This window comes from Pseudorasbora parva, chromosome 23 (genome assembly GCF_024679245.1).
Source record: "Pseudorasbora parva isolate DD20220531a chromosome 23, ASM2467924v1, whole genome shotgun sequence".
Taxonomy (NCBI): Eukaryota; Metazoa; Chordata; class Actinopteri; order Cypriniformes; family Gobionidae; genus Pseudorasbora; species Pseudorasbora parva.
The window spans coordinates 32,253,601-32,266,769 of NC_090194.1; the positions used below are offsets into that span (position 1 = coordinate 32,253,601).

Below are 13,169 nucleotides of genomic sequence, written 5' to 3' on the forward strand. Positions count from 1 at the left end.
CATAATTTTTTTAGGTATTGTTAGGTAACCAAGGCAACATTTCTCATTGTTATTTAAGCTTTTTAAGTTTTTCCTCTAATGTGTATTTTACTTTAGCTTTATTTCAGTTATCGAATATTAGTTTTAGTTTTAGCAAGCGATAACAACACGGTGGCCCACAAGGCTCTTGTTTTGACCCTGTGTTTCTCCTCAGGTGGGTTGGCTACGAGCACGGCTCATACCAGGGTCAGCAGTTCGTGCTGGAGCGTGGAGAGTACCCTCAGTGCGATGCCTTTGGGGGAAGCAATGCTTACCACATCGAGAGAATGACCTCCTTTAGACCCATTTCCTGTGCTGTAAGTTCACTTAACGAACCTTATCATGCATAAATGACCCATTGGTTGTCTTTTACAAAATGTACTATGATTGCAAATGAAAGCCGAAAAGTGATCCATGTCATTATGTTTGATGTGATTCTACCCAGAACCACAGGGAGTGCAGAATGACCATCTATGAGAGGGAGAACTTCCTGGGCCGCAAGGGAGAGCTCAGTGACGATTACCCTTCTCTTCAGGCTATGGGATGGTGCAACAACGAAGTGGGTTCTCTGCGTGTTCAGTCCGGAGCGTGAGTACCTGCTTGGGTTCTTCTATTTTTTCCCCCTCGTTGCTTCCATGCCATGCTTGTTTTGTTCACCGCTATCTATTATTTGATCTACACAGGTTTGTGTGCTACCAGTTCCCTGGTTATCGTGGATACCAGTATATCATGGAGTGTGACCGCCACTGTGGGGAGTACAAACACTTCAAGGAGTTCGGCTCCCATTCCCAGACCCCTCAGATCCAGTCCATCCGCCGTATCCAGCAGTAACGGATTTCTCCTTGCCCCTCTCCTTGCAAAAACTCTCATGCCCCTTTCTGCCCGATGCTAAATAAACTGTCTTTCTTAAACCTCACTGACCTCCTGTTATAGATCTGTGTCCAAAAAAAAGAAGAGGAAAGAGTGCATTTACAGAAACCTCAAAGCAACATTGAGGGTTTTTGGACACTTACAAATAACAATAATAATAAATGGTGTGTCTTTTATTAAAAATGGTTTGAAACCATTTTGTGATGAATGAAGAGTGCATCTAGTCTCTGTGCCTTAAATAAAGGAAGGAAACAAAATGCACTTTTATCCCTTTTCCGCCAGAGGGAGCAATAACCCTCCGAGTCAAATTATTACTATTGAGAGAGGCATGGAATAAAAACAATAATACTGAGAAATTAAATATATGTAGCACTAAAACAGTTTATAGAATGGCTTAACTTGTACCTTAAAGTGACTTTGTTTAAATGCCATTGTTTGTCAGATTAAATCACATGACCAGGAATTGAAATAAGAAACCAAAACATAAAAACACAGCGCAATGCTTTTTTTCCAGATGCAGTGTTGATAAAAGAGGTGGGATGCGCTTACACAACGATTTTATTTAGATAACATGGCGCAGCCAGCAAAGACCTACTACGACGTAGCCATGGGTTATGAATATTAATTACGTAATGTGACGTACGCCAGTAGGCTCCGCTGATTTGCTGAAAGGTGCGTGGGCGCTGGTGGGCGCTATTCAGACAGCGAATTAAAAGGTCCTTTTATGGAGAAGGCTTGTCTTATGAATATTAGTGAAGTAACGTGACTGGGCGCTTCAGGAAGGTTACTAAGCAACGTCAGCAGAATCTATTTAATATGCATAACTCAAGCCCTCGCCCTAGTAGGCTTCGTAGTTTTGCGTGCTTCGTTTTTTACGCTTTTATTTAAAGAGAGAGTATACAGTGTGTAAATTAAAGTCGAGAGAAATGTGAGAAAAAAAAGATAAATAAAACAAAATGGTATCAAAACAACAATTCTGAGACACATTTCACACAAAAGCCATGATAAAACCTAAATAAATTCAAACTGGAATACAGATTAAAGCCTACAGTCTCCACATTTGCTGCTTTCTTAGAAGTGGTAGCTAGTCCTCATATTTGGGTAAACTTCAATAAAGTGGCAGGTATGGCGTCACTTTGTAGGCCAATCAGCGGTTAGTGTTACACTGATTCCCTCCAGAAAAACCCAACAGAATTTTCCCATAGGCTTTTGGATTACAGCCAAAAACAAGCTCTGTGATCAACAAAAGTTTATGATACTTGCACGTTTTGTCCATCACAGATGAACACAACTTTTATTATTTTGAAGCCTAAATGCATTAACCAGAATTAAAAAGCTAAAGGTGGACTATAACCGGACTATGTAGTCCCATTTAATGAAACGCCTTTTTCAAGACATGTAACAGCTTAAAATATCTTGAGGGGATAATACTGATGTATTTTATGTAGTAGAATAAAACGTGAAAATGTCTTGAGTTTGTGTTCACCACAGACCTTATGTCAGCCATTTAAAGGTGCACTATGCAACTTTTCCGTCTGCTAGAGGCCACCTATTCAAAACAAGGTGTAGTTTGATGATGCCAAGTTTGAGCGCAGCATCTTGGGATATGTGGTCTTCACCTCACAGCCGGTGGAAAAGAATCAGGATAGGACTCGTGGCAGAAATCATCTTGATGGATGCGGTTATTAACGTTACTGTAGTATGAAGCAGAGCAGGACCGAGTGTTGTGGAGCTGAGCAAGGCCACTGGAGCGATTGTTAATGAGACGAGAACGACATACGTGGACTTTTATTATGACGGGACACATTTGCTGGGCACGGGTGCTATTTCTGCTTTCCCAGTCATACGTATGAGATAACGTAGCTCTGTTTATCGTATTAGATACATTTGAGTGTGTTGAACATGATGTTATGACATTAGGCCTACTATGTGCGTGCGCTAGGCGGCTGCTTTGACACTTGTTGCACACTGCTAAGAGTAAAGCGCTTCTGGCAAATAAAGCCGGAAACCATTCAAAAAAGCCCATTCAGACTGAAGCACTACTGACTTTGTGATTGGTCGATAGGTGGAGGGCGGAGCTTCAGGCCAAAACACAACATCAACATAAACATCAGTTGAGGGCTGCCACAACAACTTTAAAATGACAATATCCTGGCCGGACTATTGTTGTGATATAAGTAAAATTAACATGATTTCTTAATGTCTAGTGACATATCAGGGCCATTTTATGATTAGTTGAAATATTTCTTACGTAGGACTACAGTTCCTTTAAAACAATAATTTTGACATTTCATATAAAAGCCTTGATAAAATGTAAATAAACTCAAACAAGACAGATCGAAGACTACAGCCCGGAGTCTCCACATTTCCAGTTTAGAAGCGGAAGTCGTCTCGTCATATTTGATGAGATATTTGTTGTAAACTTCTATAGCAGCTTCTGAGATACTACATTAAATATATCATGTTTGTATTCCCTTTTACTCAAATAGTAAAAGAAAAACTCCACAATGGTGTTTTCATATCTTTCAAAAGAGTACAAAAATTGAGAGTGCAATCAGAAGAGAGAAAGATGCCAATTTTATTCCCTCACACCTCACAGGCTAACTAGTTTTTGGTAATTTGAGACAAAGGTAATACAAAGTGCAGTGTTATAAATGCACATACGTTTTAAAATAAAATGTATGCATATAAAACTTTTACGATGCTGGTGACCATTAAAATGCGTCATCATAGTCTGTGAAAAGAGTCCGTTGGTATTTCACTGGAGTTCAGCTCCGCCTTGTCATAACGTTCCAGTCCTTGTTTTGAAACACCAGCGCCGGGTTTTGCATCGAACCGGCCGCTGGGAGGAAGTGCAGCTCTCAGAAGAGCCTGAAATTCACTTCACGACGCGCCGTGGGGCTCAGCTCACACACAAGCACTAAAACAAGAAAATACTCGCATATTCCCACCTGGATTAACCGTTGGGAAACCACAAGAAGCACTCTTTCCCGGAGGGTCTGAGTGGAATCGGACTGGAGTGTTTTATGTGGAAGAATATTGTGTTTTTGTTGAGCGATGTCGGAAGAGATGAAGACTTGGATCTGCGACCCAAACACGGATGGAAAAGAAAAGAGTGGTTTCTTTCGGCAGTAACATCGAAAATTCAAAAGCAGATGTATTTTGGAGGAAGGTACATTTAAAACCATAGAACGAAGCGTATCGGCGTTAAAAGCCACGTCGTGTTGTTGTTGTTTTTTCCCTCGAAACTCGTAACGTTAGTTTCGTCCATACAAGCTTGAGTTTGAGACGCACAAGATCTCGCGCAGAGATTTCAGGGTGAAATCTTATTTTTTTTGTTTTTATTTGCAAGAAAAAGCACAGTTGCTGTGTTTTCTATATATCCCAGCCTTTCATCGGACCACGTTTTTTGACACCATCGCGATTTTTTTTTTTTTTTTTTTTTTTTTTAGAAAAAGGAAACTCGGATTGGTTTCGTTCACATTTGCTTATTTCCTTTTCTAGCGCCCCCCCCTCCCTCCCTCCCTCCCTCCCCTCATCTGTAGGTTACAGTAGAGCAACATCTCAGAGCACACCTCTCATTATATAAATAAACCGACGAGCAAGCGAATCCAGTTAAGGAGGAGGCACTGTGCATTGCACTGCACAAGGCAATGGACTCGCCACATCAAAACACAACTAGTTTAATTTTGTCTCTTTAATTGGCTTGTGAGATCAAGACAATCAGCTTGGATCAGCAAGAGGAGTGACAGGCAGATCTCAACCATCGTGCTACAAAAATGGGGATTTGTTTGTGATATTACCAGGATATTGATACAAATATGCATATGCTGTTTAGACCTTGAATTATTTCTTTTTGTCTCGCATTTGTGGATATTAAGAAAACAATCGAGCCCGTGTCGCACCGATAGCCATTATTTATGTTTCTCCAACCATTGGGCTTCAGATTTCCACCATCTTTCCGCCTTTTAAGAAGAGGAGGATACTAACCCATTTTATTCGAGGTCCGTTTGTATGCTGTCATCTGGTAAATGTGATTAAACAGGGAAATATTGGCGCATACTAGTGCGTTTTCATGCCTTATTGCGTTTTTGGAGCAAGCTGGCTTGCTTTATTTTAATACCCTAAGCATATCGTCCGCTCGTTTACGACTTATTTTCTATATCTTGTTGATTTTAACGGGATTGCACGGTCGTTTTGATTATAGGATCATCTTGGGGATTGATTGCAAATGACACTGACGGGCCAGCTTACATGTATTTGTAGTTAACCAGCTACCACCGTTATTTCCATCCATCTGAACGGACAGACGGTGGCTCAAATTAACTTGTATGTCGTTTTTTGACGGTCGTTAGGTGGGTTGTTCGTGTTAAACTCACCCAAAGGATGTATGCTGGATGGGGGCATCTGCAGGCTAGAATAGCTTAATCGATATTATCGTTATCACCATCTAGAATTATTACTGAAGATGACATGCACATATATTCTTCCTCTCTGAAACAAGAAGCCATTTCTGCAATTCCAGTGGACCCGAGGGCGACGTTGCTTCATAGCTAAGCACCCTATATATTTTCCATCTAGAGTGGATTTTTTTCTTCTTCCGTTTTTGTGTGTGTGTGTGTGTGTGTATTGTCATCCACGATGGTTGATTTCTGAGCCTTTTGGGTTGGGAAGCACGATAATAAAACAACTGAGGCTGGAATAGATGTTCGCGCCTCTCTCGTGCATCATCCTCTTCATCACCACCACCACAGCTCCCGTGCTCGTCTCGTGCTGATTCCGCCCGCGCGCGAGCGCGCAACATCATCGTTCCCTCACGTCCCCCCTCACGGCTGGTTCTGGTACCGTTAGCGAGTCGCTTCGACCCAGAGGGCTCGAAGATGGCGGACCTCGAAGCGGTTCTCGCCGATGTCAGCTACCTGATGGCGATGGAGAAGAGCAAATCTACTCCAGCGGCCCGGGCGAGCAAAAAAATCATCCTTCCCGAACCCAGGTAAGCGAAATGAGTGTCAGACAGTTAACGTAATTCATGCATAATATTTTATTATAAAGCGTTGAGATGTCAACATATCATTCCCCTGAATATTGACGGTAGAAATTTACTGTCACCATCTTTAGTAATAATGGCCTCATGTACACACAGGGTTTGCTGTTTAACGTTACTTGCTTTCGCTTACATAAAAGTACTATGCTATTCTCGTATAAGCTATTCGTTTATTTGGAGATATACTTTAGTAATAACCAAATTATTGAATTACTTTAAAATGTCATACAAAAACAATGGCATATCATAATTAGGCCCGTTCTGAGACCATGGGAACACCATTACTCTTTTTCTAAGCGTTGCCTCGATCCTAAATATTGGGTTTTTCTTGTGTTAAAAAGCTTATGTCACACGTTTTGTGCTGTTTTTAGTGTTTTTGAGGCTGTTCAGCAGTTACTGGGCCCTGTTGGCAAAATTCCCCCATGTGAATCAATGGCTCTTATCACCTGTAGATTTGAACCAGGTTGAGGGTGATATTCACTGCAAACAGGTCGAAATTCGGACATTGGCTTCCCATTTGGTCTTGCATACTCAATAAGGCATACTACAAGTGCCTTTTGTTGGGTTTGTGTGACTGTTGTATATGTTTAGGCCTTGGAAATGTAAAAGACAACCCATATCTGTTGTAATGGAGTATAAATGGAATTTGTTTCTCTTATCTCGTACCAGTTAACATTCAGTCTGCTGATGTTTTCCATTTGATTAATTTAAAGAAATAACCAGCATGTACATAAACCATTTCATATTAGCTAGGCATTCAACAACACCTGCCCCTCAGAAAGCAAATACAGGAATTAGATGGTTACTGTGGTGTATTTAAAAAAGAATAAACCTGTAAACATAAGTAGATAGTCAGATAGACCTGGTATAATTTAATAATTATGGTCTCTGTTGCAGTTGATTGTACCGATTCTCTAGATATCATGTGAGAAGTCCATTGTGTGTATTGGATTTATTTTATTGCCACTGTCTGAAAACCGTAAAAGTGATAAATTGGCTATGCCGTCACATTTTATGTAGTTATTTGGCCGTTTACAACCCCATCGGGAGACTCAACAGTGAACACTGTAAATGTTGTTTAAACCTGCTTTTGGTAACAAACGAGGCCAAAGCAAAAGAAATGGTATTTCAGATTTAATAGTTTGCTCATCTCATGCGTTCACAATGGCAATATGACTGTCAGTTTACAATGAAAAAGCCTTTAGTTCAACACAGAGGTTTTATTGTACAGTTTACATGCGATATCTCAATATAGACCGTGCATTCGTGGAATTGCAGTAGTTGGAATGTTTTTAAAGTTTATATAACACTTAAAAGTGATTAGTGATCTCTCAGTGTAGCTTAGGGCTCAACACAAAGGATTTTGTTCTTCTGGTCAAGTCTGGAGAGTCGTTCAAATTGTGGCCCCACCACAAAAAAAGTAACTAACAAATACAATAAAATGGGTATTGTTTTTTGTTAAAGATGGGTATTTTTCAAAAACATTATATTTTAATATTTTGGCTCATAAAAACTCTACGATTATCATAGAGAATGTGTATTAGGGATGTGACCTGAGGAAACTTTCCCACCAGTTAATCGACATGTGACGACACCAGTAATGAGGTCTTCCCTCTTTTCCACCTCGCTTTAAAATAGTTTATGATTGCCTGTGTGGCTTTTTTACTTTCGCTTTAGAATTAGTGGCAATAGTTTGAATAATGGGTTCATTATTATTCTTAATGAAAAACAACAGCAAACCAGTACAATGGCTTAAAACTAGGAGTGTAACGGTGTATTCGTACCAAACCGTTTCGGTACAGGACTTCCGGTATGGGGCATGTGTTTTACGAATGCAATCTTTAACAGTTAAGAGTAGACCTGTTTTACGCGTGGAAAATACTTAAATCCTCGCTCAATCAGTGTTTCAACAGTGGAAAGACGTCAATAAAATAGATTGTAAAAAATGTAACGTGACGTAACATTACATTTACCTCAGGCAAGTCATTCAGTGTCCACAGCTGGTTCATTCGCTAAATGAATTATTTCGCTAAATATATGCACTACATTTAGCATATATATTCATATTCTACTTAACCTGTTATTAATGTCTTTATTTAATGCATGTTTAAATAACCGTCATGAAAATGACAGACAATGTATAAATAATTATATTTCAACAACGAATTGAAGTAAAAACATAATTTTATAATTAGATTTAGAAGTTAATGCAAAAACTGCCTTATGTGAAGTATGCATACAATGTGTTAATTTGAGTGTGATTATTATATCTAAAAATAAATAGCAATTGGCTAATTTGGGCTCTGTTGTTTTATTAGCCTATAGTAATGTGTAAGGACTTCCTATATAGTTTACACTTTACAGCATTAGCAGAAAAAAGAATCTTTAAGAAACTTTGTTAAAATTGAGTTCATTTAAGGACAGACAAAATGTATTCAGTAAACCACTGTTAATACAATAAAAAAAATAAAAAAATTATATTTAGTTTTCTCTCCCCTGCTGTACTGAACCGTAACTTCAAAACTGAGTTCCATATTAGCATTGGGTTTTTTGGGTTCAAATTTCTATAGAGTGCTTTTATGGTTCGCTTTGAAACCAAATCTTCTTAGCCTGACTTCGTCATACACAGATTCTAGTCAGAATAAGATCAACAACAGGTCAGAACTGTGGATCCTCACACAGCGAGTGGAATTCTCCAAAGATGGTTCACTACTAACTATTCATGATTAAACTTCATATCCAGAATACGCCAGTATCGCACTTTAGTTTTTGCAAATGTTTGCAAATCGCCTTTCTGAATGTGCTTGCTAGCACGTTGTACAGCTAATGTGGTTAAAGTTACCATAGTCTCTGACTGCGTTCACAGAGACCAGAGCTATGTTGTTAAGGTGAGCGTTTTGAGGTTAAAATAACCACATAGCTCTCATCTCTTTGAATTCAGTTAAAGGCAATGTGCTAACAAGCAGATTCAGAAAGGCGATTTGCAAACATTCATGAATCAATGTGCAATTCTTGTGTTCTGGATATGAAATTTGATCACAAACAGTTGGTACTGATCCATTTTTAAGAATCAACATGTTTTACATACCCATGTTTGCAAAGCACTCCGGTGTGAAATGATTCACACAAGCGTGTTTGAATTTAGCTGTTTCCTTGGACACATTCTCTTTATTAATTTAAACGAATCCACTGCATCCTCAGTGGCTCAGATGCCATGAGTCTATGTAGACTCTTATGTTCATTATTACTGCCAACATCAGAACACTTATAATGTTTGCGCAGCTGCTCTAGCGAGGATATAAACATGGTGGACCGTGTGCGACTCACTCAGGAAACTATGCTAATAGGGCAGAGATCATGACCAGTGGGTGGGTCTTGTCCCTACTGTGACATCACAGTAGGAGGAAAAATGTAGTCACATGTAGAAATGGCAGGTGGGAGAGATAAAGAAGGCTGGTCGTGCTGGAGGTTGCGCCAACTTCGCATAACGCCGGCTTTACACCGCACACACAAGCACTGCGCTGGCAGGGCAGAAGAAGTGTGTCTGGAGAGCGGGAGCCGCTCACGCCCAGTGTGCATTCACACTGCCAGCGTTTGTCTCGCGCAGCTGAACCGCAGCTCCTGTATTGCAAATACGGACAAATAACGTGCATACTGTCACCTTTGACGGTGTTCTCCCCTGACACCCGTCATTCTCCTGCTTTGATTTATGATGGGCAGCATATATCTGCTGCAAATAGGACCGTGATCCCTCTTTCCCAAACACACATGTATATTACATGTTGTATATAAGTACAATCCCTAACAAAAGTCTTGTCGCTTATCTATTTTCTAGAAATACCTGATATTAACCTGACTTTTAATTAATTCATTGGTGTTAGAAATAGCTCATATGAAAAGCTAAAACCCTCCCAAATGATGTTTAATGCACTGAAATAAATAATGTTCACAGAAAAAATATTTATCATATAATCAAGACAGAAAGGTCAAATTTTGGCAAGACAAAAGTTTTGTGCCTATAAAGAAATTGAACAAATTTACTGCAAATACAAAAATATGTCAGCAAATTAAGTTGTGGTGCTATGAGATCCAAATTTAATATCTTGTATGACTTCCATGAGCTTGAAGGACTGCATCCATGCGGTTTGGCAAGGATTCATACAATTTATTGATGAAGTCATCAGGAATAGCTAAGGAAGCAGTCTTGCATGCCTCCCAGAGTTCATCAATATTCTTTGGTTTCGTCTTCCATGCGTCCTCTTTCATCCTACCCCACATATGCTCAATGATGTTCATGTCTGGTGACTGGGCTGGCCAATCCTGGAGCATCTTGATCTTATTCGCCTTGAGGAACTTTGATGTGGAGATGGAAGTATGCGATGGAAGAATTTGGCCTCTTTTATGGTTGGAAATATAAGAGGTAGCTAAGATTTCTTGGTATTTTAGACTATTGATGTTGCCTTCCACCCTGCAGGAAATGTGTTGGAAAGCGTAAGCAGGAGACAGCCAGTTAGGAAACAAATTTTACATTATATAACTTTAAAAAAAAATACTGTTTCCTTAAATTGTTGATGATTAAACTATATATCATATGCTGAAGTAAATTTCTGAAGTGTTAACATTTAAAAGAAAACAACAAGAACCTTACAGAACCGACAACCGTGACCCTAAAACCGTGTTACGAACCGAACCGTGGGTGAGTTGTGCCACCCCTAATACTTGCTAAGACCTGTATTTTGATATTATATTGTATGTATTTGGCCATTTAAGTGTAATAAGCTGTGAAAAAGAACTAAATTTGGTAGTTGCAAGCTGTTTGAGAGGCGGTTTTATAGCCTAACAAGCCAGACCCACATCAAGATGTTGGGGATGGATAAACGGTTGTCTTTCAGATTCTCTCTGCACGCAAAAGGATATTTCTACAACCAAGCAGAGCGCTATCAGTGGTGAGACCCATGCGTTTTCCCAGCAGCGGAGCTAGTTGGTAGTAGAGATCGACAGATATGTGTTTTTTCTATAACCAATACCAGGGTCAGGGTCAACCGATGGCCGATATGTGCAGGCCGATAGTGCTGATATCGTGGAAGTTTCCCCCTTCATTTGCATGCTAAAATGTCACACTAATAATAAGTGGATGCACAACATTTCTAAACTCAAAATTTTGTACACTACGAATGTCAAAATTCCAATATTCGGTACTGTTACCATAAAAATGTACGGTTCTCGGTACCAATTTCAGTACCACAGCAGAAATTCGAGTGACTCTAGACTTTCTAATCTTCAATAAACACCCCTCATTATTTTCGTTCGGGACGAAACAAGTGATTGGCTTGGGCGACTGTCACTCTCTCTCGCTACCATGGCTACCACCCCTTTTGCTCCCTTTTGCTACAGGATCTGCCCACATGCGTGCACCCCTAGGAAGAGCAAAAGCATTCAAAATTCACAGTGCCGGGATTTGCAGTCAGCAAAAGGAAAACAATGGAAATAGGAAGACAGTACAAGAAAAGGCAATGCACAAAAAGTCTTTGGATAAACAAAGAAATCAAACGCGAGTAAATATTGGCGTGGGTTTCCAACGATGGTGAGAACTGAGGGACCTCAAGGGGCTGAAAAATGACTCCTTGCTGATCAATTCTTATCTACCCTACCTTTAAAGGCAACATGCTGTTTGAAAGTAAACATTGTTTATAAAAAAAGATGAAGTTTTTTATTTTGACGGGTTGCCGTAAAGAGCTGTGTGTCTGTTCATCACAATATCATGTTTTCTCAAATTAAATATTAAATTCTCATGAAGTGACAGTTTATGCGTTCATATCTTCATCATACGTGAGATGGCAGAGGCTAAAAAGACAGTGTGTGTGTGAGTGTGTGAGTGTGTGAGTGTGAGTGTGTGAGTGTGAGTGTGTGAGTGTGAGTGTGTGAGTGTGAGTGTGTGTGAGTGAGTGTGTGTGAGTGAGTGTGTGTGAGTGAGTGTGTGTGTGTGAGTGAGTGTGTGTGAGTGAGTGTGTGTGAGTGAGTGTGTGTGAGTGAGTGTGTGTGAGTGAGTGTGTGTGAGTGAGTGTGTGTGAGTGAGTGTGTGTGAGTGAGTGTGAGTGTGAGTGAGTGTGTGTGAGTGAGTGAGTGTGAGTGTGAGTGAGTGAGTGTGTGTGAGTGAGTGTGTGTGTGTGAGTGAGTGTGTGTGAGAGAGTGCGTGTGAGAGAGTGTGTGTGAGAGAGTGTGTGTGTGAGAGTGTGTGTGTGAGAGAGTGTGAGAGAGTGTGTGTGTGAGAGTGTACAAGTTGCAAACGAAACCACGCATTTGCGCATCATTCACACAGCGATGCAGAACATGCAGGAGTAATATTGAAATAGTATTTTGCAGTTTAATATTCATAGTCACTAGTTTATATATTCGGCTACAGTCTAAAGCCCTGCGCATAGATAAAAAGGGAAGCAACTGAAACAGCTGCGGGTAACGAATATACTCGGGAGTTGGTACTACAGAAATGCTAGTATCGTCAAATTTTTTAAATTTCAGTACCGACTTGGTACCGAAGTACCGGTTCTTGTGACATCCCTATTGTGCACTACACACTAGAATAATTAATGATAAACATGGCCGTGAATGTCACTCCCATTCTATGCAATGCATCTATACACTATATCAAATTTACATATTAATGTGTTTTTGGGACAATATGTAATGTACAAAAATGTGTAATAATGTAATAAAAGTAATTAATAAAAATGTAGTAATAAAATGTATATTTTCCTAAGAATTTCATTAGAATGTCCCAGTGTTTTCCGCACAAAGACTAGTCTAATCAACACCAGCCACCACATATTGCGCTTCGTAATTTTTTTAAACGTTATTTAAAACACGCACGCAGTGTATTCGTTCAGCTACATTTCCTTTCCCTACTCTCCCTCCATCTCGCGTCTCTCTAGCACGCTCGCTCGCTCGCTCACTCACTCACTCACAACACACACACTTGTAATTCAAACAACCAATAGCGTTTTGGTGCACTTAGTGTGGCATAACAGTTAAAACCAGAGACGTTGATAACAGTTGTGACATGAGTTCCACTCGTGCCGGCGCTCGTGATCACGGCGCTCTCAATAGTTCAAACCAGCGCTGTGTCTATTCAATACACTTGAATAGACAACAGCTTCACTATACAGGTATTTTCACCAATTTTTGATAAGCAGTACAGCATAGTGTGCATTGATTATTATGATTATAATATCATTACTTA

The 13,169-nt window shown here is 39.9% G+C and overlaps 3 protein-coding genes across 7 annotated transcripts in view; 2 read left to right on the forward strand and 1 right to left on the reverse strand.

The window, feature by feature from the left end:
- Positions 1–934, forward strand: part of cryba4 (crystallin, beta A4) — a 40,287-nt gene extending 39,353 nt beyond the window's left edge. For all 5 annotated transcript variants that reach the window (XM_067434099.1, XM_067434097.1, XM_067434098.1 and 2 more), the window contains 3 exons: positions 194–335; positions 464–606; positions 702–934. In XM_067434099.1, the coding sequence (XP_067290200.1) occupies positions 194–335; positions 464–606; positions 702–849 (433 nt within the window). In that variant the 3' untranslated portion in view covers positions 850–934. The remainder of the gene's footprint in view (positions 1–193; positions 336–463; positions 607–701) is intronic.
- septin5b (septin 5b) overlaps positions 1–13,169 on the reverse strand; it is a 105,246-nt gene that overhangs the window by 54,179 nt on the left and 37,898 nt on the right. The gene's annotated exons all lie outside the window — the stretch shown is intronic.
- The window catches only part of grk3 (G protein-coupled receptor kinase 3), a 76,480-nt gene continuing 67,725 nt past the window's right edge, over positions 4,415–13,169 (forward strand). Inside the window, exon 1 of the mRNA XM_067434089.1 lies at positions 4,415–5,881. Coding sequence (XP_067290190.1) covers positions 5,769–5,881 — 113 coding nt within the window. The 5' untranslated portion in view covers positions 4,415–5,768. The remainder of the gene's footprint in view (positions 5,882–13,169) is intronic.